Genomic DNA, 25,251 nt, shown 5'->3' on the forward strand with positions numbered 1-25,251 from the left:
TGATATTACTTTTCCTTGTTCTGTGAAAGGCTCACAAGGACCCAAGAAACTTTGGTGATGAACAGTTCGACATTGAATGGTATATCGACAGTGGCTATTCATGTCACATGACATGAAAAAGGGAGGAACTACGAGAGTTCAGGGATCTCAAGGATGGCGGAAGCGTAAAATATGAGAATAATTCTTTTAGCAAAATAAAGGCTATGGCATGATAAAAAATGGGGAATTTTCTATTCATAAAGTGGCTTATGTTGAAGGCTTGCAACACAACCTAATCAGTGTCTCGCAGTTGGTGGTAAGAACCGGATTGAAAGTGTCATTTAATGATGAAGGATTAGAAATCGTTGAAAAGAAATCCGAGATTGTTCTTCTAAAATCACAACGAAAGGGTGAAATGTATCCACTGAATCTAAACCCGATACAAGGGAAGCTTGCCATTTGCCTGCTTCAAAAAGCTCACTCAAACGAGAGCTGGTTATGGTATAGGTGTCTTTCGCACTTAAATTTCAAAGACATCAACAAGCTTGTTCTTAGTGATCATGTGTGAGGACTTCCTCTACTGAAATTCGACAAGGATCATTTGTGTGCAGCCTGCGAGATGGGAAAGCAAAGTAGAAAAAGTCATCCTGCTATTCTGAACACGAAAGTCGTCAAACCTTTGGAACTTCTACACATCGACCTTTGTGGGTCTTTTGCTATTGAAAGCGTTGGTGGTAGTAAGTACATTCTAGTAATTGTAGATGATTTTTCACGTTTCACTTGGGTGTTCTCTCTTAAGCAGAAATCTGAAGCAACGCCAAAGCTCAAGGACTTTATCAAGCAAATCAAGCTTCAACTGCCAAAGCTGGTTCGCAACGTTCACAGCAACAACGGGCTAGAATTCAAATACCAAACGTTTGAAGAATTTCTTGCTGAAAAGGGAGTCACACACAACTTTTCTGCTCCCTACACTCCATAACAGAATGGTGTAGTTAAAAGACGAAACGGTTCCTTATGTGAAGTTGCATGAACCATGATAACGTTCGCATGTCTGCCTCTCTACTTCTAGGCTGATGCGATTACCCAAAATAGATTTATCCTAAACAAGCGATTCTCAATAACTCCTTATGAAATCATAAATAATTGCAAACCTAACATTAACTTTTTCCACGTTTTTGGATACAGGTGTTTTATCTTCAATTCCAAAGAACAGCGGAACAAGTTCGATGTGAAAGCTGATGAAGGTATATTCTTGGGATATTCACTTACATCCAAGGCATATAGGGTTCTCAACAAACGCTCAAAGAAGATAAAACAGACCTATTATGTCACGTTTGACGACAGTTATCTAAAGCAAATTCAGTTGAACGAAAGTCGGATCAAGGAAATCTTTCGTAAACCTTATCCATCTGTAATTCATGTGTCCAACCGTTATGAAGAGTTCATGTTACTCTTTGATGAACCTGAGAAAGCTATCACATCTGAAGCTAAAGTAGCGGATAATAAAGTTGACGAACTTAAGGAGATTATTGATGATACAGCTAAAGACATACCTCAATAGCCATCCACTGTGAAAGAATCTCAAGACACGTGTTCTACTTTCCAGGGGAGAATTCTAAGTCTAACACACAATTCCAGGGGGAGGATGCTACACCTCTAACCACAAATGTTTTTTTACAGGGGGAGAGTTTCGCATCACCATTTTCTACTGAGCATTCTTCTGATGGTGATTTTTTGCCACCAACTATGACCCATGAATCTCCATTCGCATGGAATGATTCAATTCCTGAGATCAACAAGTTTGCATCATTCGAGGGGGAGAATAAAGAAGCGAATGATGATTCGGACACTCAATCAGTTCTATCTGAATTCGAGGAAGTAAACGTTGAGCTAAATCCATCCTTAGATCCAAATTATCCTCCCATGACCAAATGGACAAGAGATCACCCAAAAGCTCAAGTTATTGGTGAATCCTCTGTAGGTGTCCTTACCCGTTCTCAACTAAAAGTGAAGCGAACTGCATTATTCTCCAAAGTTGAATTTTGTATGTTTAATTCATTTGTGTCCAATATTGAACCCAAAACCGTCAACACTGCTCTCGATTATTCTGATCGGGTGCAAGCGATGCAAGATGAACTCAATGAGTTTGAACGAAACAAAGTCTGGAGGCTAATTTCAACACCTCCAGAGGCATCGATTGTTGGTTTAAAATGGGTGTTTCGAAATAAAATGGATAAATAAGGGAATGTCATCAGAAACAAAGTTAGGCTTGTAGTCAAAGGTTACTGCCAAGAAGAAGGAATTGACTACGAAGAGACATTCGCACCCGTTACAAGGCTAGAATCCGTTCGCATCTTCTTGGCATATGCAGCTCACGAAATTTTTGAAGTTTTTCAAATGAATGTGAAGTATGCATTCTTAAATGACAAACTGGAAAAGATTGTCTATGTGGAGCAACCACCTAGTTTTGTAAACGAAAAATATCCCAACCACTGTTACATTCTTGACAAAGGAGTTTATGGTCTAAAACAAGCTCCAAGAGCTTGGTATGAAACACTAACTTGTTTTCTTTAAAATGTCCAAATTCAAGCAAGGTTCGGTTGACCCAACACTCTTTCGCAAGAAAGAGGGTGACCACTTGATGATCGTACAAATTTATGTTGATGATATCATCTTCGGATCTACTAATCCCAGCCTAACAACTGAGTTCCGAAAACTAATGGAAACTAAGTTTGAGATGATCTCAATGGGTCCTAATAACTTCTTTCTTGGATTAAACATAAGACAGGGACCGGAAGGAATTATCATCAATCAGGAGGTTTACACAAAGACCCTACTTTCTAAGTTTGGAATGGTGGGAGACTCAAAGGCGAAAGTTCCAATGGCATTCGAAACCAAACTAACTCCTTCGCTGGATAAACCTATTGCTGATATACCAATCATGATTTAGAAAAGAATCTTCATTAATGATATATTAGAATTAAATCCATATAACATTTAACATTCTATAAATTATATTATATAACTCTATTTGAATAAATAAAATAGTTGTCAATATTTAATACAGTGAAAAAAAATGATATATTGGTGGTCAATGAACATCTAATTAAAATGCTTATAATTATATAACAATATCATAACTATATAAGATAATGAAATTCGTTCAACTAATAGAACAAAAAATATTGTCTCTTTGTCTTTCAATGATTATAGATATTTATCGTTTTCAATGTATTTTCTACACATTTCAATAACACCAATAACCATATATTTTTTTATAATCATTATGCAATATCTGTAGACGATTATATGTTTTTTTAATGTATTTTCCGAGTTTAACGCGGATTATAATCTAGTTTAATAGAAAAGCAAACCAAACTCCCAGATGTATTCATGATCAGGAAAATGAAAATGCATTAGGGAGCAAAAAAAAAAAAAAAAGTCCAACATAAAGTCACAGGCGGCAAATGAAGGCAAAGAATTCATCAATATATAACTGCTAGACCTAAGAACAAAACACAAATTTCCCTCTTGCAGACTAAAATTCATTATATAACATCTTCTTATTCGATCTCATTTTCACACTTTTAAATGTTAAGAATAAGAGAATAATATGGTAATCATAAAGAATTTACCTGCCCATAATAACAGTGTACTTTTATTTCATTACCTATAATAGCAATATATACTTTCATTTCATTACCATTAATAGCAACATATTTGGTCCTCTAAGTGATAATAACAATCATGTCACACATAAGATATTTTATGCAAGAGACAACCTTTTACTGAGCTCAATATAAATCAAAGGTTCATTTTTATTATAGGTAGTTTCCAATCCACCCTAAGGCCATAAGCTTACATGTCTGTCCTTTTAACCGATAATTAATTACACTTGTAACAACAACACATCTTGTTTTTCTTTACATATCCATACGTGCATAGAACCCATTCATATATATTATAATTAAGAATTGGTTTATAAAAAATAAAAATAAAAAATAATAATAATAATAAATAAATAAATAAATAAAACTTGATTTATAATGAAGAGAGCAGCTAGTTTTCAGAAACAAAAAACAAATTAAAGACCAAAATCACCATTTGAAAAAGTTCTGTATCCAACACTCTTGAATCTTGATCCTTCTATCAATGAAGGAGCGAGGTCAGCCAGACTAGATCTAGGTCGACATTGCAGGTTGCACCGCTGGCGTTGCTTTTTCTAGGGTTGCACCGTGGCTCTGCTGCACCGCCACCGGTTTATCTGTGTTTTTAACTCCACCAGTTGGTTTCTGAAAAGGGTTCTTTTCAGTGTTAACGTGACCAGCTGCAGTGAACGTGGGACTATTAGGACCACCACTAGCGGCGGCGGCGTTTTGGGAAAAAGCCTCTTGTTTCCGGAGCTCAGCCAGCCTGATCCTGTCTTCTTTCCGTAACGTAGCCATGTCTTTTTCGATTGGATCACTCGTACTTATCTTCTCAACCTTCTCTTCTAACACCGCCTTTGTCTTCTCCATTCCTGACAGCGCCGACGCGGCGATGTTCGCCGCCGTTTCCTTCATGGCCTGCATCTGTTATCTGAACGTAATTTTAATCTTCCTTCAGGTTTACTTGGTTTCTTTCTGTGTAAATGGTTGATTGAGGAATGAGGAATGCAGTACGTGTACAATATATGAGGAGGGTTCGACGATGGAGATGAAGTGACGAACATGCGTTTGACACGTGGGAGCTCTAAACTGACACGTACCTTATGACCTGACAGTCTAACACGTGGCAATAATCGAAGCTAACCCCCTTGAAATATGACGACGTTAGTGGTATCAATTTACTCCGTTGATAATCCACGATGTGCAAGAGGGAAAACAAGAGATTATTATATTGGCTTGACTTGGGTCCGAAATATAGTAAAGTAATTTTCATGAGAGTATAAACTTTGAATATTATTTGATTTATCTTTTAACTCATAGTTAAATCATGGAATAACCTTGATGTGTACTTTTTATTTATTTATTTTGAACCAATTATAGCTAGTGATATATGTATAGATGTGTTTCTATAATATGAGTGTATTTGTTTTTCTTTGTTTTTTTTTTTTTTTACTTTTTGCTTGTTAAAATTTATGTTTGTAACAAGACGAAATTATATATTAAAAAACATAACTTTTCACTATATCATCTTTAATTCATCTTGGATGATAAGGTTGTCTAGCAAATTGATTTATGTATTATCTATGAAATTCAACGGACATTTCTAGTTCCTAATAGTTTGGTGTTGTTTTTTGTTCACATTTATATAAATCCCCACACCATATCAAGCATATTCTACTGTTTCTTATTTAATTTAACAAATGCAATTATTGATTTACATTTTACATTGATACGACAAATATAGAGTTGGAAAAGTAATTTATATGATAAATTTAATCAAATATGTGTCAAATTATAATGCCTATCTTAAAGCATCATGGTATCTAATTTTCATGAGCAACAAGATTCATTAGATTCGAATCTATCAAGTATATCACCATGCCACATATTAAGTACTAACTTTTTATTTAGTGATTACTTGTTGCAGTTTAAGCTATTTTTACAAGAAAAAAAAGTAAATTTCAACCAAGTTTATATCCATTTGCACAAATTTCCATCTCAACGACTTGTACATACATTTTGTTAAACATAAAAAGTTTATGACCTAATAGTAATATTTGGTTTACAATACCACATATGTAAATCATCATTATCCTTCATCCTTGCATTATTTATGTTGACTCGGTCAACTCTCGTACTCTTGAATAGGATCAATAGGAGATTGATCCACATCCAATCTCGTAAGAACTTCCGGGACCCCACTTGTGTCTCTTAATATCTGAACAAACACAAACTCCATTATAAAAATCTTTCAAATGTAATAATAATTACATTGCAAGTATATACATGCAAACAACTTACTAGAATCTCTTCATCAAGATAAGAAATCATAAACATCCTCTGAAAAGCCCCATCTGAATCAGTCATTCATTCATTCAATAAGACAACAACACATTCAGACTTATAAAAAGAAAAAGAAAGAAAACTGACTTAGGGGAAGTCTTAATCCACCAGAAACAGCATCTTTAATTGGAGATGGAAGTTGTTTCATGGTGTTAAGTGCTTGAGTTAAAGCCCCTTTTAGTTGTTCTGGAATTGTCCCTTCATCAACTGTTGGAGTTTCAAGGACTCCTTCTATATATTCTTCTTTTATTCTAAGTGGCCCTTCAACTGTTAACTTTGTGCTTATAATAAACTTGTTTTCTATCTGCAGTGCATATTCATATTCATAAATCATATATTATATATTATATATAACATATAATATAGGATAACAATTTACAATAATATATTTTGTTACCGCATTCAGAAATTTCATGTTTGCAGTAATCTTTGCATATCCATCCTTAATCACCACATCCATCTTACTCATATTTGCTATTGATGTAGGAAATCTCCTACATTACATATATAATGAAAAATAATAATAATAATAATAACTTAAGAATATAGAAACATAATTAGAGTTAGTTGATAATTAATAAACACTTACTCGGATAATAATCTGGCAGCAAATAATCCAGGGCTTCCATATCCAATCCATTCAAAGTTCCATCTGCCTTCAAAAAATGGTGACCTGATAACAAAGAGGTAATTTATAAAAATTGGATGATTTTTGAAGGTAATAAATGTTTATTAAAAGTAATTATGATTACGTTGTTGGACGTGGTGTTGGATTAAGGCGTTCAAGGCCAACAATTCTCTCATTCACATCGATTTTTTGCATATCTGATGTCTTTCCACCAATTAATGCCTCAAATCCTCCAGCATCTTTGAACTAGAATAGAAAGTTCAAATATTTGTAGAAACAAAGCTTCAATCCAAGTGTTTGCTAGGGTTTTTATGATATTGTTATCCACTACTGTTATCTATTTTAATCAATCAAGTTCGATTCTAGAGCATCCAACAATGGGAGCTTTTTCAAGCCAAAAAGCTATTGGAGGAGCTTTTTCAAGACGATTGCTAATTAGAGAAACAAAACATTGGTAATCAAATGGAAAAAGCTCTCTTATTGTGGAGGATACAAAGAGCTTTTTCAGGAGAAAGCTCTTAAATAACACAAACAGTGAGGATGAAAAAGCATATATTCTGCAGTTGGGAGATAGATGGAGATAAAAGAGAATTAACTACTTGTTATTATGATAGTGTACGATTTTGATGAGAACTCAACTAGATTTGCTCTTAGTACCAGATAAGTGATCTTCACAATTATGCATAACTCAATTAGATAGTAACTCTACTTATCAAGGCAAAATCAAACCAACTAGCTTTATCTAGGGACGATAAACACCAAAAAAATCATGAAAATTGTAAAAATCAAGCATTTGAACCATACATTTATCAGGTCCAATTCTCGAAATTAAATAAACCAATAGAAGAAGGTTGCTGAAAACTGACAGCGAGGAGTAACGATTCTTTGGCAGAGAGTCTCTCCATTTCCTTAGCGTAAGTAGCAGAAGCTCCCTGAACCGTGGTCTGCTGCACCATTGCTCTGCAAACTTCAAATTTCTTACGATTTCTTGTGAGATTTCTATTGGGGAACTTGGCATAATTTACAGGCAAAACAATTACAGAAGAATAAGACAGGGAGTAAGATGATAAAGCAGAAACCGAAGGAACAATGGATTGAATCGAACAACAAGCCATTGATTTCAAATTAGAATACAGAAATAAACCCTAATTTCGGGTTATTGAACAGATTGACGAAATGGGAGAGGATTGAATCTAGGATGAGAATGGAGAACAGCATATGCTAACAGAAAGGTTCGATTGAACATCAACGAATAGAGAAAATGTACCGAGTACTACCGGCTATAAAGTACCAACCAATGTCCTACCATGCTTGCTCAAGAAATGTCCTAATCGGATGACCCGAAGTTCAACCCAAATAAATAAGTACATGACTTAGTTTTGGTAAGACTTTGATTTAGGTTATAACATGTTTAATCAAAGCTCTATAACGTAAGTAAGGAGTGACTTAGCGGTAACGTCAAGCCTCAAGTTTTTCCGAGCTTTGGCGAGTCACAACGTTTGTAAGGAGTCACAACGTTTGTAAGGTGTAACAACCACAAATTCGGGTTAGTCAATTTAGAGATAATAAGCGTTAAAAATAATTTTTTTTATATAAGATTATTTAAAATAAATAATCTTGACCAAGTTATAGTATATGTCACAAGGGTTTCGTACATATAAAGAACTCTGAAAATTATAACAAACAAGTTATGATCCGTCGAAGTTTACGGCAAAACCGACACGGCACTGGAAATCGTTAAAAGTGAATTTACTATAAAATATTGTGTAGCAGTGGCGTAGCCAGAATTTTGGTTTAGGGTAGGCCAAACAATTTATAAAATTCTGAATGAGTAGAAAAAAAATTCAAATGATAACAAAATATAACAATGTATGCATTCTAAAGTAAATTATTCATTTAAGTTGCACACGATGCTCTCTTACATCATTAAAATCATCTAAAATAGAATCTAAACTGAAAAACTTAGTGATATCTTTCTCTATGTAAAGAACCAGACTATCAGCAATAAAATCATCATCCATTTTATTACGTAGTCTATTCTTTACAATTTTCATAGCAGAAAATGCACGCTCAGTAGTTGCAGTAGACACTGGAAAGGTCAACACAAGGCGAATCGATCTGTCAACAAGATAGTAGTGACTTGTTTTTCCTGTCTCTGCCAAACCTTGACAAACTTCAGCAATAGATGATAGCTTTCCCAAAAATAAATGATCCTTTACATAAGCTTCAAAGTGCTTCAACTGGAATTTTAAAATATCTATTTCTTGGTCAGTGAAATCAAGATAATAATATTTTCTTGCAAGTTTGCAAATAGAATCAGAATTGAAGTGTTTGTATCCCTTTTTTGGATCCAAAGCAGCACTAAGTTCTAAAAGCTTTACAACTCTTTCATTGAACCTCGAGTCAATTTCCTGTAACTGAAAATCAATTGCTTCATTAAATATATCAAAATGATAGTGATGCTCGGTAGTAATAAGACCTCTCTTTCTGTTGCTTCTTCCTTCAAAATAAGGATCTTTGAATTCAGGAATACTAATATCATGCTTCTTACAAAATTCCATGACATCATCGAGAAAAGACCCCCATTCATCATCTCTAAGGGTTTCAATCAGTTTCTTTGTATAGGAAACCATCGTCATTGCACTCATGATATCTTGAGACTTTTGTTGTAAAGCTTGACAAAGAACATCAATAATTCCCAAAATTTGTTTCATCATATATAAAACGAAAACAAACTCAAAAGATGTCATTCGTTTCAATGCAGTACTACCATCACCTCTTGTTTTGTAGTTGGAGCCCGCTTTTTTTATGTTCTCCAAAACTGTACAAGTTGGATTGTACATCCGAAGAAGACTGCTAATAGAAGTAAAATGTGAGCTCCAACAAGTGTCTCCAGCACGCTTTAAAGTACCAATTTGATTAGCCCCTTTTCCAGTTTCAATTTCACCAGATTCTAGCATTTTCGCAATTTCAGCAGCTTGAGTAGCTTGTAGTTCATCTTGGCGTTTACAAGAAGCACCTACAACATTTACAATGAAAGATAAATTTCCAAAAAATTCATGTACAGAGTCTACTTATCTAGCTGTTGCAACCAATGCAAGTTGTAACCGATGAGCCATACAATGTATATAATAAGCACATGGATAATCCTTGAGAAATAATGCTTGTAATCCCTTCCATTCACCACACATGTTGCTAGCTCCATCATACCCCTGCCCACGAAGATTCTCAACAACAAGTTTGTAAGAAGTAAGAGTTGCACATATAGAAGAATACAAAGTGGAAGATGATGTGTCTTTGACATGGACAAGATCAAAAAAAACGTTCTTGTATGAAACCTTTACTGTCAACATATCGAAGAACAATGGCCATTTGCTCTTTCTTACTTTCATCACTAGCCTCATCAACGATTATACAATATTTAGAATCACAAATATCTTCAACTATCTTTTTTCTCACTTTCTTAGCAAAAACATTTAAAATTTCTTTTTGAACCTCATGTGAAGTGTATTTTGCATTGCCGGGGGCATTTTCTAAAACGACACCTGCAACATCCTCATTGTAAGAAGTCGTGTGTTTGATCAACTCAATGAATTTACCACGGTTTTTTGAATAAATTTTCTCATCATGCCCCCTAAAAGCAATCCCCTGAAATGAAAGAAAACGAACAACATCTATTGATGTTTTCACCCTTAACCTATTCTTTTCAATTTGATCAGCAAATTGTTTTTGAATCATTTTATCAATATGTCCTGATTGATTCATCAGAGTGTCACAAAACCGTATAGCATTATTATGCTGAGAGTTTGGTTCATCTCCCATGTGTTTCAAAAATGAACAATATTTCCCTTTAACTTTGTTCCAGTTTTTAAAACCATTGATTGTGAATGCATCATGACCATTATGGGTATTTGATTCTTTAAGAAATAGATAGCAATAAAAACAATATGCTCTATTTTTACTTTGAGAATATTCAAGCCAAGGAAATTCAGAATACCATTTAGACTGAAAGCGTCGTGGATGACTTTTTGACCCAGATGCAGGATATTTAGGTAACACCGGTTGATGTGGCCCAGATCTTAAGTATGGTCGTCTGATTTCATCCCGCATATTGGTTGCATATTTCCAGATAGGTAGACGTAGGCCAGGATCATGTTCAATAGAACAAAAGCTAGGATTTTCAACCGTCAAAGATGGTGGAGGGTTACCATCTTCTAGAGGTTGTTGAGGGTTCTCAACAGGTAATGAAGATGACGTGTTTTTATCCTTTGAAGATACTTGATTATCTATTTATGTTGTGGTTTTCTCTTCGCCTCTTGGTAAAACATTGCGCATAAAAAACGAATCTAACATTTTTTGCTTTGGTCTCATTGCTCAACAAAATTCACTAAGCACAAAAAATTTCAATTACAAACATACTCTTGTATTTTTATACAATTACAAACTTACAATAATACAAATACTTAATTCAAAGAAAACAATAATAACCTAATTTTTTATAAACCTATGATAAAAATATAAAATATATGATGAAAATAAAAACAATAATGATTATTGAAGTAATTGAGTATTTAGAAATATAGAATGACAGAAAAATGATTAATTTAATGAAGTAATTGAGTATTTAGAAATATAGGATAACAGAAAAAAAAATTATTTACTAACCTAATGGTGATGGCGACGATTGATGATTAGATGAACAACTGCTGGAAATTGAATAAGAAACAGTAAGGAAGCGAACAATTGAAAAAGTGTCGTCATATATTTTTAAGGTATATATTACAAGCGGCAGTAATACATATGGAATTTCACTTTGATTTTGAGGTGGGTCATTTAGATATATGAAGCCCAACATCTTTTACATAATATATATATATATATATATATATATATATATATATATATATATATATATATATATATATATATATATATATAACCAAATATATATGGGTAGGCCAAGGCCCACCCTTGTCTCTATGTGACTACGACGTTGCTTTGTAGCCTAAGCGATCTAAATGAAAGTTGTAGTACTCGTAAATACCAACACGTTGATATAAATAACGTCGAGAATAGAGCTTATATGTTAAAGATATGGACGAGGTTTAGTCTCTACTCTTCAAGCACGACGAATTCGATACAGTTTTGTAAATCCGAGATAGAATGAGAATTAGCCGACGAGGTCTAAATGAAAGTTGTAGTACTCGTAAATATCAACGTATGGATATAAAGAACGTAGATAACAGATCTTGTACGTGGAAGATACAGACGAAACTTAGGGACTACTCTACGATAAAATCCCTATAAATAAAGGATGAATACTTCATATTTTCTTCACACCATAAGCCTCTCTTTATCTCTCTCTAACTTCTCTCTGGACTCCTTAAACCCCTCCCAAGTCTAGGGAACCTCCCTAGCACGAGAAGGAAGCCCAGGAGCGCCCGGCGACTCCGAAAAGAAGAGCCTTTGGCTTAGAAACTCTGCTTCAGCGGAGCCCGATTTTGAGAAAAAAAAACCCGATGTAAGTGAGCTACGTCTACCATACTTTAAATATAGATTATATAAATATAATATCGTTATTATGAACCTATAAATCAGATTTATCAATCATTCGAAGTCGTTATACTGATTGATCTACATACGGGAATGATGTCTAGGCTGCAATTTAGTGAGGTGTTTAAAGTGAGATTTCCAAACAGTATACTTCGTATACCAAATGGACTCTACCTCAGATATGATCCTACGTGGTTGTTCGTTACTTGGTAGATCATGAAAGTAGACTTTGAGTTAATGATGAATCTAGACTAATAATTAGTCGTAGTGAATATTAGACTAAAATCTAGTAGTAATGATACTAGGTTTCATCGAAGGAAATCATATTATTAAGAAGCAAAGCACTGCTCGAATTTTGAGTCGTCACTGTAACAAGTGAGTGCATGGTCTCTTTCATCTTACACATATATATGAAGTCGTGTTACACTAAGAGATTAAGGAGATATAAACCACTAGTGATAATGAATATAAGTTCTGTTTATGATTATGTTTCTGTATTGACGATGCCTTCCCAAATGTTTTAAATGGATAAAAATATTTTTCTTCGGAAATGCCTTGATAACGTGTTTATCATGTTTTACTGGGAACAAATTGCGCAACATTTTTATTAAAAAATGTACTCTGATTTTTATTAAAAGAATATCTCTATTAGGGATACAATTCATCAAGATTTTGTTAGATATAATTAAATAATTCAAGCATGAATTTGATTAGATTAAATATTAAAAACGAGCATTATTTTAACAAAAATTTAAAATATTGTATAATTAATAGTTAGAATAACTTGAAATAAAATTATCATGGAGAAATAAAAATAACAACAATTGAATAAATAATTCTAGATAATATCTTCTTGAATTACAATTAGTACATACATCTAGACAAAGAATTATTTGAAAATTTAGAGATTTTGAACATCTACTAATAAATAAAGAAACTCTTGGAGATATTTTAAACATGGATTGAACATTTTTTAGAGAATGAATATTATTTTTTACCCCTCTTTACTAAAACATAGTTTCTATTTATAATCATCTTGAAGTTTTCAAAGTCTTCCAATCTTATATATATATATATATATATATATATATATATATATATATATATATATATATATATATATATAGATATATATATATATATATATATATATATAACATATCATAAATGGTCCCAATGGTAATGAACTTAACGGTAGGAAGCTAACAGAGTGAGGCATAATAATCAAACATCAAAAGTTTTGAAACCACGTACCATCTGTGAAGTTTTTTAAACTTAGGAACTAAATTTCAAATTTTACGAAATCATAGGGACCATTTATGAAGTCTATATATTACAATCTTTTCATCTTTATTCAAATTCTGTAAGAATTTGTGAGATTTCCTTAAGCAGTCAAAGTACTAGTATTTGTTAAATCAAAATGTTAAATCAAAACCAATAGTTCTCAAATAAACCTATTACTTTATTAAGCATATATATAAAGAACATGTATTAATATCGGTCTTCATTTATAGAGGAAAATATGAATTTTAATATATTTTGTTTTTGTGCTTTAAAAAAAAAACCTAAGTTATAATTTATAATATATTGTTAAAAACCAATACCATAATGACACTTTTCTTGATGGTTGGGCTACGATTCATGAGTCATGACTGTGGATTAAAACATTTATTTATTTTTTTCTTTTTGTTTTTTCTTAATTTTGTTTTATTATATAAGTGATCCTGTCAAGAATTGCAAAAGTTTCCCTATAATCAAATACATCTTTAGATTTGACATCGAATTATCGATCAGCATTTATCAGTAAAATCTTGTATGTTCTTTTAATTAATTTTTAATTAATATATTCATAACTAATCATCATTACTCTGTTATTTCGCATTTCATTTATTCCGGGTTGGAACTTCTACTGTTTTTATTACCGTGATGAGTTGTTTAAAATTTGAATAAGCAGATGCGTGCGTTCTCGTCAGTTCTTGAGTTGTTAGGGTTTTTCCATCATCTCTTCGAGTGATTCTTTTTACTAATCGCCACATTATATTGTACTGATCACCAATTCTCGTTCTGATATACTTCTTCGTAAGTTCATCGATTATACAATAACGATTTGCTATAATCAATGTAATTTGTAGGCAATTAATTGTCACTGTTTTTGTGTTTCAACTAAGATCGATCGCGATTGATCATTCGTTGTTTACATTCTTGTTGTTGCATTAATCTATAATCATTTCAATTCTTTCTTCCGTTGTATACAGTGTGGTGATTGAGAGGAAAGAACGATGTACGACTGGGTAGAAAGGATAGTACAGAGAATCTGGCAACCTCTGTCCAATCGCTATGCCCGTATGCACGGCCGTGGGCGTGCAAATGGAGATGGCTACGAAGGCCAATGGTCTACTGATCTTGAACAACATGCCTTCGGCGAATACTCTTTCGCAGTTATACAGGCCAATCAAGCTATGGAAGATTTCAGTCAAGTGGAAGTCGGCCACAACGCCACCTTTGTAGGTGTTTACGACGGCCATGGCGGCCGTGAGGCTGCATGGTTCGTCCGTGAACATCTCTTCAATAATCTCATCCGTAAGTCCTCCATTCTTTTCTTTTCAAGTAGTTACGAATAATTACTGTTAATGAGTAGATCATAACGATAAATCATATCTAAATCCATTTATCATTGTTGTTTTTGATCTTTGAAGGTTTTGCTCAAGAAAGGGAGGGATTGATATCTGAACAAATACTTAGAAATGCGTTTACTGAAACTGAGCAAGGATTCATCTATTTTGCGCGTGAAGCACTGAAACACATACCTAACATCTATTCAATTGGTTCTTGTTGTCTGGTTGGGATCATATGGAATAGAAGATTGTTCGTCGCTAATCTGGGTGATTCGAGAGCTGTTTTAGGGCGTGCGAATCCGCGAAATCTAAGCAAAGTCATCGCGCAGCCACTTACAAACGATCATAATGCGAGCATGATGGAAGTGAGACGAGACCTGCAACTCGATCATCCAGAGGACCCAAACATTGTTGTAAGAGATGAGCACGGCGTATGGCGAGTTAAAGGCATTATCCAGGTTAATTCCATTAATTCTCTCTTAATCTAAACAGTAATTATAAATATTCCAGAATCAAATCATAATCTCATACTACTTCTACTGTTCTACGATTAGATTTCTCGATCAATCGGAGATTTATACCTAAAGAGTTCTGAATTTGATATTGATGATCCAAATTTCCCACGATTTCGCCTAACCGAACCTATCAACAAACCTGTATTGAGATCCGACCCGACTGTACAGAGTAGAGACATAGAAACAACTGACAGGTTCATCGTTTTCGCATCCGATGGACTTTGGGATAATCTTTCGGATCAGAAAGCTATCGACATTGTTCAAAAGAATCCCAGATCTGTGAGTTTTCATTTAATCTCGTTTCGTTTTCCCTCCATTAAAATCTCTTACGCTTTCTAAAATTCAAATCGATTTCTGTAATTAGGGAATTGCGAAGAGACTGATTAAGAAAGCATTGGAGGTAGCTGCCAAAAAACAAGGGAGAAAGTATAAAGCTATTAGGAAGTTTGAAATGGGGAGGAGACGAACAGTTCATGATGATATTACGGTGGTCGTTCTCTACATCGATCATCATCTGGTGGCGAGAAGCGCGCTTGTGACGGAAGTCTCTATGAAGGCGTTTGAGGACTCGACTGAATCACAGTTCAAGTATATACACGGCGGTGCAAGTACTTCAGGTACCGGCGGTGCAAGTACTTCAGGTACCGGTGGTGCAATTACCTTCGGCGCCGGTGGTGCAAGTACCTTCGGCGCCGGTGGTGCAAGTAGCTCAGGTGCCGGTGGTGCAAGGAGCTCAGGTGCCGGTGGTGCAAGTAGTTCAGGCGCCGGTGGTGCAGGTAGTTTAGGCGCCGGTGGTGCAGGTAGTTCAGGCGCCGGTGGTGCAGGTAGTTCAGGCGCCGATGGTGCAGGTAGTTCAGGCGCCGGTGGTGCAAGTAGTTCAGGTGCCGGTGATCCAAGTGATTCAGGTGCCGGTGATCCAAGTGGTTCAGGCGCCGGTGGTCCAAGTGATTCAGGCGCCGGTGGTGCAAGTGGTTTAGGCTCCAGAGGTGCTAGCAGTTCAAGTTCCAGTAGTGCAAGTAGTTCAGGCGTGGTTGGCGGTGGTGCAAACGGAGGTGTAATTAGTTAAGGCGCGGGAGGTGCAACTAGTTCAGGCGATGGAGGTGTAAGTAATTCCGGCGAGTGACAAAGTTTTTGCAACGAATGCGTCGTCTCTGGTAATTGTCGATTCTATAACTCTTGATTCTTTTTTGTACAAACAGGAATCTGTGCAGTTAATATGATTTTGAACATAGATTTTGGTAAAACATTAAAATGATAGTTTCTTGAATTCATATGTTCTTGAAATTCAAAAAAAAAAAAAAAGTTTATGGGTTATGTCTATGAAGCATTGTTAGTAGTTAATTATCAGTTTAATCACGTAAAATGGCGATAAGGGTGCATCATCTAATTGAAAAGTTTTGATCAATATGAATTTCATTAGATACTGAATAACTGATTTAGCTTTTTAGTTTTTAAAAGGTTTGTAACACATCACTTCATCAAGAGGATGACAGAAAATCTCTCCAAACCTTAATTAATTACGCTTTTTTTTTCCCCTGGCTTTTTGTATACAAAGGAAAAACATGAATTAATTTCTATATTCCTTCATTAATTTTCTTTATTTGGACTTCCAGCTGCTTCTTTTTTTCACAACAAACCCTTCAAGTCCCAGCATATCACCAACTAGCATACTTTATTTGTAATTTAAGTTAGTTAGCTACATTTAAACATAACCATAGTTAATAACATACATAATCCACTTTCCAATTCAAGATTCTACTAACATCATTCTTTTGACACATGTTTTACTAAAATAAATATGCTTTTACTCATAAAAATATTAATGTTTGGGTAATGATTTATACATAACATTTTTTAGCTATACACAACAATTTATGTTTTAGATGGTTGTATTGTACAAATGTGTAAAACACAATTTACTGTCTATGGCTAAAAATTATTGTGTACCAATCATAACCATTGACGTTTAGGCTAAATGGGATATTTTGGAGTTGAATTAGGTGGATTTACAAAAGTGAAATTAATGCAAAAAATACATAATGAATGGAAATAGCCAAAAATAAAAACGACTGTTAAAGAAAACCCAAGAAAACGATCTTCATTCTTTTAATCTCTAATCCTTATAATTTCGATAAAACACACACATATAATCTTTTAAAAAAAATCCTCTAATTAATGACGGTTAATCATATTTATGATGATAAAACCTAATAAGACTTCTAATTGTTTAAGGAAACAACTAAATAAAAGGAAATAAAGTCTTATAATTCAACGATTTGAGTGATCTCTTTTCTTATGTTGTAATTTGTAAACTTTTGTTTGTTTGTCTTTCTCCTCCGGCTAGTCTCTTGTGAGTCACGTGGTCTTTTTTTTTATAATATCATTCGTCGTTTCCACAAAAAAAAAAAAAAAAAAAAAAAAAAAAAAAAAAAAAAACTAAATTAATCAAATAAGAAAATAAAAATAAAATACCCTTATTTTTATCAAACTCATTACATAAACCCTTAAAATACTTTCAAATTTTGGTCCCAAAATTACTCATTTAGGATTAGGAAGTGGCATTATGGTTTGCGTAGGTTACAAGTTGAAGCCCGAAGGCAAGTAGTATTTGGGTTGGTTGGTTTAGTGATTATACACAACAACTTTTAGTCATACATAATAATTTATGTTTTAGATGATTATATTGTACAAGTGTATGAAATATAATTTGTTGTATATGGCTAAAAAGTGATGTGATATGGGTTAAAGAAAATAAATTTGCATGGGTTGGTTTCATATATGGGTTTTTTAACTGCAAATTATATTGTACAATTATATGAAATATAATTTGTTGTATATGGCAAAAAAATATGTGATGTGTGTTAAAGAAAATAAATTTGCATGGTTTGGTTTCATATATGTTGCATGGATATTATATCATGTGATAATGCAAGGTGAGGCATCGATCACATAGTTTCTACGGGATTAAAAGAATGAACCTATTATTTTAATCATCAAAAGCTATAGGAACATTGAATTGAAAACTTGAGGTACTGTATCATGCATGTATCGGATATATGCTTATTATGGTTCTTCTCACACGATTTTCCTTTGCTTTAACTTTGATCCCACAATTCTTCAAACATTTTTTGTATTTGCTTTAACTTTGCTTTAACGACCAAATTTTGGAAAACTCCAAACAAAAAAGTTGTAGGTAATTATGTCTTCTTTAAGAGCATTTTAGATCACCTTAAATGGAGTTATGAACTGACGTATACGATCAAATCCTTTTACCAATTATTTGCACATATTTCCACAAAAAAAAAATCATACAATTCCACGCATAAATAGATATTTCAAACAAGTATTAAAGTACAAGTCCCCTTCCCTTTCGGAAAAGCTTTACCTTTGAGTCTTTTGAGTCTTGTCTGGCGGCATTATCAGAACCACTCCCAATTAACTTGTTGCCTTGGTAAAATGGAAAATGTGTGACTAGTTTTGGGATTTTCCCTTGAATGCATATATGAATAACTTGATTATAAAAGGGTTTAGTTATTTGGATTTTTTTTTAAAGGATCCATTAATAATTACTTTAATAATTAGTTTAACTTTTTTCTTAAAATAAACTAATCATTACCAAATAATTTTTTTTTTATTAATTATTATTACATAATATTAGACCCTTATGATTATTTTATATTTTATTTTAAATAAAACTAATTATTACATAATAAAATAGCTTAATATAAAGATTTGTTTATAGAAAAAGAAGATTATTTTTATAAATAAGTATTAAAATAAAAATATACTTATTTTTTTTCAAATATACAAAATAAAATATTTTAAACAAAAAAATTTAATTTATTTTCGGTTTTTAGTGCAATTTATTAAAATCATTTTTATATGAAAGCATAATAAATACGATATAATAATAATACTTAATTTTCATTTAAATATTTAATATTATTTTATTTTAATTTTTTGGTTTATATAAATATTAAAATATATAGAAAACATTAACATGTTTGTATTTTTATTTGATTATAAAAAAATAAAATATATAATAAATAAAAAGTTTATAGGAATTAAATGATAAATACGAGTTTCAAAAAAAATTAAATTTTAGTAATCATAAAAACCATTAATATTATAAATGCACGGAAATTTATGCCTAAAAAATCATTAATGAGGGGTCCTCTAAGAAAATCTGAGATCTAATTAGTAGGACCCTTATAAAAAATCATGTCGTTGCGTGATTGAACCTCCAGTTCAAAAGTTAGAGAATTTTGAATTATTTTATTTATTTATTCGTGAACCAACATATTTAGTAGAGTGAAAAATAATTTCAACTTTGTTTTGGATTAGCTATTTTTTATTTTTTTTATGTATTGTGAGTGCATAAAAAACTTCTTATAAAATATTATTAAATAAATTTGTTAGCGCTAAATTCAAAATTAAAGTTGCTAACAAACATCTCCTAAATTCATTACCATTATACCATGTATTCACTCAGTACTAATAAATTGAATATGTTACAAGCAAGTTTTCAAGACAAAGGTGGTTAATCTTTATTGAGACATTATCGAGCACAAATAGAATTTTAAAAGTTTTAGTTTTAAAAAACTTATTTGCTCATAAAATTGTCTTTAATTATACAAGGCTTTTCGTCTACGAGCAAAATGTCTAAAATACCCTTCCTCATCACTTTAAGTTCTTTGACATGCACATAAGTTTTACATACTACATTATTCACAATATTATACAAAACTTATACTATTATTTCAACACATGATGTTACAAATAAGAAATCAAAAATGTCTTTATTGTTAGTATTATTTAAACATACCTTCACTACTCATTACCTCCCTTCATGTTTGACTCATGGGAGAGAAAGCAACCAAGAAAGTTGGGAAATTAAAAGAAATAAGAGATACTAACCTAAATTTATAGTCAGCGGGACATTTAGAGAAGAACGAAACGATGACCACTAACTCAAATATCAAGACTCAAGACTGTAAAACAACAATTTTCAACAAGAGAGACGAGCACCGACGGTCCACTAACACCATTATTAGGTTTCTTAGGGTTTAACTTGTTATTTACTTTTGGTGCGTTTATAAGATATGAAAACATTTCCTAGAATATATATTAAAAACAAATTTATATTTTTCTTTGGATATAGAACTTTCCTTGAATTGTTGATAAAATTTTGAATTTATGACTAGATTTTGATTTAATGATTTTCTTTTATTTTTTTCATAATTAAAATGAATTAAAGATTGCGACATAATATTACATTGTGTATATAAATAACCAATTACTAATTTTTTTTATAATGGTAACACATAAAAATGCATTTTGCGAAAATACCAATAATATAACAATAGATTTGTCCCAAAATTTGGACCCCCCTAAAATTGGAGGCCCTGTGCGACCGCACCATTCGCACACCCCCAAGACCACCACTGAGTGCGTATTGGATTCCAAATGTGATCATTCATTCCAATAGTTATTTTGTAAGCGTTATCACAATCTACTTTCGTGTCACTTTGGTTTCACTGTCCTTGTCTTCTAGCAGGCCGATTCATTCTTCTTATTTGCTTGGTTTGAAAAGTGTGACATCTTCGGGGTTATCATCGATTCACCATCAACTTAAGAGTTTCTTTTTGTGCCTTTGACTCTTATGTCTACCGAACGTTAAATATAAAACATGATTTATATATCGTTATCTGCCGAATCATATATGGTATGTTGGTTTAAATGGATTTTTGTAGGTAATCTTCATCATGTAGATTCTTTTAAGTAGTCTAAAATACGTAGTTGTTTTCTCGTATTCTTCAAACATGTATGTGTGTAATTATTTATGTATTGGTTACGATGATACGTGATATACCTTTGAACATTTATGTGTTTTGAAAGTTTTAATAAGTTAGGGCTTTCACATTTATATAAAGATAACAAGTAGTATTATAATCAACATATAGAAAACATAATGAACCAACTAATATTTACACAAATTAGTTTATTGAAATGCAATGTAAGACTTACATTCATTTGGCTATAAATAAAAAGGAATCGTTGCTAGGTCGCTCTTCGTTTATTTTGATTTGAGACCAATATATCTAAGACAAGTTAGAGATTGCTAGAGTATATGCTTATGAAATATCAAAGCCAAAACTACTACCGATTTCATCAAAACATATTAGATCACACAACTAAGACCAAAAATTGGATATTTAAGAGAGGATCCAAAACACTTTATAACTTCTTATAATGGTTGCAAGGAGGATGACATAAAGACTGCAAATAATTGTGACATTTAAAGGATAACAATGTACAAGTATTGCTTAGTGCAAACCATGTTGTACCAAGGATAGGGCCAATGTGAACCCACCCAAGCCTAAATTGGTAGAAGCTTTGGTGTCCTCCTTATATAGTTGAAGACTCACACACCTCTTTAGGGATACAAACTATCCACAATAGATTGGTTTTACGATGGTTTGTGTTTCAGTATACTCATATTGTGAAGGATTCATCAAAACTCAGAAGAGCTAGAACTAAGTTTGTTAGAATACTGTGACATCCCCAATTTCACGGCCATAAAAGATCGATTTGTTTATGCTTATTTAATCACAGTATTCTTTTCAAAAGAGTGATAATGCGAAATTTGTTCCTAAAAATATGACAATATCATTATCAAAGCATTTCTGAGGAAATGTATTTCATTTATATTTAAAAACCTTCGGATGCCATGGTCAATACAACAACATAAGCATAAACGTAATATTACAGACCTTACAATATATTATTATTCTAATGGCCTGTTCTCCTTTAAATTTCTCTCCAGATTTAAACTCATCACATTTGTGATCTTGTGTTGTTACATGTTATACAAAGAAACTAAGTGAGTCAGGCTTGGGAAAGCCTGGTGAACATATAGGGTTTTCAACCCACAATAATTAAATTTATTAATTCCATCAATCAATCAACCTGGTTACCTGTTTCTGTTATCCTCACTTTCTGTCCCTAAAGCATCTAAATTAAGGGACCTAGCCTAAAGATTTTTCATCAGGGTGACAACATTACTTAGGGGATTCCTCAGCAATACATGTCAAATAAGACAACCATAGGGGGATGGAATACATCGATGAACACATCGTTTACAAACACTTACAAGTTGCGAGCCTACCAGCGTTCCACTAGATTGTCTAGAATAGTCTATGGTCGTCATCTATACTCCGATAGATGACTAAGGCCTCGTTTGATGGTTGCTGACTGAGAAAGTGCTGACTGGGAAAGGTCTGTATGGGTATGAAATCTTGACTGAGTAAGTAATCCTATTGTTTGATTGTACATCTGACTGAATGTGCTGAGTGATGAAAAATGACCATTTTATCCTGTTGTTATATACAGTGATGGATTAAGTTGTTGAATAATTATAAAAACGTACATATTGTCATAACATTAGACCAAGAACATTTTTTTATTACAAAACCAATTTTTGATTTATCATTTCACAAAAGGGCAACAACTCAAAACAATAATAGCAATCTACTATGATAGAGTTATATATTTCAAACTTCATTTTTTACTCACAGTCGTTTCAACATCAAATTATTGCTCAAGGTGACTGGGAACATGACAACAGGAGGCTGAAAACGTGAACAGTGTTGCTGTCGTTTCTATACCATGGTTTTTATTCCCAAATTGTCCTTAGAATGATCCCTTTGAATGGTTGGAATTATTATTCTTGTTCATTCTTTCTTTATCTAGATTTTCTAAAGATACATGTAATTAATTTTTAATTGCAATTTCAGATTTATTAGAGTTAGGTTAATTGGTTTGAGATAGCTGCTGAAACTTTGAATTTAATAAGTTTTATGTTTTTTATTTTTGTTTTAGTTAATAGGTGATTATCTAGAATTGATATTTAGGTTGACCGGATTTATGGAGGTGTACTTGGTCATTAGCTTGGTCATTATCTAGAATTGATATTTGGGTTCATTCCTTCTTGAGGAGGAGTACGTAGCATGGCTTCAATTCATGACTCACATGGATATTTTGAAGCCTATATATAGGCTTTAGTGATAATGAATAAAGTAGCAATTTTCTTTTTCCTTACTTTCAGTATAATGAATATTCAATTCATGCGATCAGAAAGTTTCTTTTCTTCTTCTTCTTCCTATCATCGAATTTGAGTATTAAACAAGAACAAACTCTTATTTTATTTTTTATATTTAGCAGATTCTAATTTTATGGATTATACATCAGATTGCGTAACATCAAAGATAACTGATTCTGATTTCAAACATTAGTAGCATAAAAGGAGAAGAATTACCAGTTTTCGATGAATAGTGAATGACAGGGAAAGCGAGAGAAATTGATCGGAGATGGCGACTTCTCTTTAGCCGGCGAGATGGTGGCGAGACGTCAGCTAGATGGTGGCGACCGGCGAAATGAACGGTAACCTGTCGATGGAGGAGGCGGCAATTTTTGTGTGTTGCGTTTTTTTTAGGTTACAATTGAAGAGGGTAACGAAGGAAGAAAGAAACAGAGGGGTAGAAGTGTCATTGTTCCCAGTCAGCATATGTTACAAAGTTGGCCCGAAAAGACATTTGGGCCAGACGGCTGACCGAGAAAGCGTATCATCAAATAGCCAATGTCTGACCGAGTCAGCCCATATGTCTAACTCAGACCTAGTCAAACAATATCAAACACAGCCTAAATCAACTTAAACATTGAGGCCTCTCATCATTTTAATTCATCACTCATCATTTATTTCATCATCTATATCATCTATCCATTTTTACCCATCATAATTATAGGTATAAAATACATATACAATTTAAATAAAAAATAACATGTATATTTTGTTAATTCAACATAAATATCAAGAACACATATAATATGCATATATATCACGTAATTTATATTAAATACTGCATATCTATGTATAAGATGAAAGTAACTATGCACTCATATGTTATAACGAGTGTAAGCCTCAGGTCGTAATAGTTCCGATTATAACTCCTTGATCTAAAATTTGCCCAGTCAATTATTATCAAAAGGGTATAACGAAAAAATTATCGTTTCACTACTTGGGTTCACCCTTAAATGTATTTAAACCAAACATATCTTATAGCATATAATTTGAAATTTTAGGTTCGTTACAACTTTCGTTAAGATTATTTATCGTAAATAATATTTTTTATTTTTAACGTTTGCATTAGCCATATTTATTAAGTTCTTTTAAAAATAATTTTTTAACACAAATATTATATTCACATAATATTTGTCAGATGTCCATGCATATAACATATACGTGCATAATTATCATTCACTTATTATTAAAAGGTTACAATTGTTAATCGACGTAAATACATATTTTATAATTATGCTAAACAGGAAACACGAGCGTTACAAATACGATATTGTCCTCTCTAGATATGGATACCTTAAGGAAGTCTTATGATTCGTTGCGTCTAGAGGTAGCAAGAACTAACACGACACGAAATAAATGAGTTTAAATAAGATATTTCAACTCGTTTAATTAAACGGGTTGACACGACATGACACGAAAAATAAATGGATAAGGTTAGGGTTGATAATTTCAACTCGAATATGACTCAAAAAATAACATGTTTATGTATAAGTTTTCTAAATATTTTGAACAAACTAGAAAGACCAAAAACAAAACAATATGTAAAAGAAAGCCGTTGGGTTAACTCGTTTTGTAACGTGAAATACACTCAGCCGTCTTAGTTAAAACTTTCATTTTCGTTTTTTTTGTTATCACCCAAATTACATAATCCCCTCAACCATTCCCTCCTCCTCATGATCCCTCCCTTCTCCTTCCAACTTATATTCATTCCATCTAGCTCTCTAAACTTAATATAAATTTAGTCATTCTGCCTCCCACTTGGTACATTTCCTTTTCACATATCCAAATCATACCCTTTCAACATATTTAATGTTTCAACCTCACATACCAC

The 25,251-nt window shown here is 32.8% G+C and overlaps 4 protein-coding genes and 1 pseudogene across 4 annotated transcripts; 2 read left to right on the top strand and 3 right to left on the bottom strand.

The window, feature by feature from the left end:
- Nucleotides 1–598: 598 nt before the first annotated feature.
- LOC145009841 (uncharacterized) lies at nucleotides 599–1,540 on the top strand. The gene is made up of 3 exons (XM_078968469.1): nucleotides 599–730; nucleotides 782–894; nucleotides 1,165–1,540. The coding sequence occupies exons 1-3, from the start codon at nucleotides 599–601 to the stop codon at nucleotides 1,538–1,540; spliced, it is 621 nt and encodes a 206-aa protein (XP_078824595.1).
- Nucleotides 1,541–3,997: 2,457 nt separating this feature from the next.
- Nucleotides 3,998–4,617, bottom strand: LOC145012577 (protein LE25 pseudogene; annotated as a pseudogene).
- A 964-nt stretch (nucleotides 4,618–5,581) lies between these two features.
- Nucleotides 5,582–7,924, bottom strand: LOC145011673 (putative plastid-lipid-associated protein 13, chloroplastic). Its single transcript, XM_078970403.1, has 7 exons — nucleotides 7,464–7,924; nucleotides 6,722–6,843; nucleotides 6,559–6,642; nucleotides 6,367–6,463; nucleotides 6,057–6,273; nucleotides 5,928–5,980; nucleotides 5,582–5,844 (listed from the first exon to the last, which is right to left on the bottom strand). Exons 1-7 carry the CDS (start codon nucleotides 7,710–7,712, stop codon nucleotides 5,752–5,754), a joined length of 915 nt encoding a protein of 304 aa, XP_078826529.1. The 5' UTR covers nucleotides 7,713–7,924; the 3' UTR covers nucleotides 5,582–5,751.
- Nucleotides 7,925–8,489: 565 nt separating this feature from the next.
- On the bottom strand, nucleotides 8,490–10,707 carry LOC145009842 (uncharacterized). The gene is made up of 3 exons (XM_078968470.1): nucleotides 9,936–10,707; nucleotides 9,737–9,892; nucleotides 8,490–9,616 (listed from the first exon to the last, which is right to left on the bottom strand). The coding sequence occupies exons 1-3, from the start codon at nucleotides 10,705–10,707 to the stop codon at nucleotides 8,490–8,492; spliced, it is 2,055 nt and encodes a 684-aa protein (XP_078824596.1).
- A 3,334-nt stretch (nucleotides 10,708–14,041) lies between these two features.
- LOC145012585 (putative protein phosphatase 2C 43) lies at nucleotides 14,042–16,513 on the top strand. The gene is made up of 5 exons (XM_078971383.1): nucleotides 14,042–14,229; nucleotides 14,406–14,730; nucleotides 14,847–15,223; nucleotides 15,320–15,559; nucleotides 15,645–16,513. The coding sequence occupies exons 2-5, from the start codon at nucleotides 14,430–14,432 to the stop codon at nucleotides 16,344–16,346; spliced, it is 1,620 nt and encodes a 539-aa protein (XP_078827509.1). The 5' UTR covers nucleotides 14,042–14,229; nucleotides 14,406–14,429; the 3' UTR covers nucleotides 16,347–16,513.
- Nucleotides 16,514–25,251: the final 8,738 nt, after the last annotated feature.

Source organism: Lactuca saligna, chromosome 8, assembly GCF_052625555.1.
Source record: "Lactuca saligna cultivar CGN05327 chromosome 8, ASM5262555v1, whole genome shotgun sequence".
NCBI lineage: Eukaryota > Viridiplantae > Streptophyta > Magnoliopsida > Asterales > Asteraceae > Lactuca > Lactuca saligna.

Coding starts and splice junctions, on each gene's coding strand:
- LOC145009841 (XM_078968469.1), top strand. CDS start 599: ATGGGAAAGCAAAGTAGAAAAAGTCATCCTGCTATTCTGAACACGAAA. Junction 731..781: donor GTGGTAGTAAGTACATTCTA/GTAATTGTAGAT, acceptor TCTCTTAAGCAG/AAATCTGAAGCAACGCCAAA. Junction 895..1,164: donor CTAGAATTCAAATACCAAAC/GTTTGAAGAATT, acceptor TTTTGGATACAG/GTGTTTTATCTTCAATTCCA.
- LOC145011673 (XM_078970403.1), bottom strand. CDS start 7,712: ATGGCTTGTTGTTCGATTCAATCCATTGTTCCTTCGGTTTCTGCTTTA. Junction 6,844..7,463: donor AAGAATCGTTACTCCTCGCT/GTCAGTTTTCAG, acceptor TTTCTATTCTAG/TTCAAAGATGCTGGAGGATT. Junction 5,845..5,927: donor ATCTTGATGAAGAGATTCTA/GTAAGTTGTTTG, acceptor GTGTTTGTTCAG/ATATTAAGAGACACAAGTGG.
- LOC145009842 (XM_078968470.1), bottom strand. CDS start 10,707: ATGCGGGATGAAATCAGACGACCATACTTAAGATCTGGGCCACATCAA. Junction 9,893..9,935: donor TCGATATGTTGACAGTAAAG/GTTTCATACAAG, acceptor TCCATGTCAAAG/ACACATCATCTTCCACTTTG. Junction 9,617..9,736: donor ATTTCTCAAGGATTATCCAT/GTGCTTATTATA, acceptor TAAATGTTGTAG/GTGCTTCTTGTAAACGCCAA.
- LOC145012585 (XM_078971383.1), top strand. CDS start 14,430: ATGTACGACTGGGTAGAAAGGATAGTACAGAGAATCTGGCAACCTCTG. Junction 14,731..14,846: donor TCTCTTCAATAATCTCATCC/GTAAGTCCTCCA, acceptor TGATCTTTGAAG/GTTTTGCTCAAGAAAGGGAG. Junction 15,560..15,644: donor TTCAAAAGAATCCCAGATCT/GTGAGTTTTCAT, acceptor TTCTGTAATTAG/GGAATTGCGAAGAGACTGAT.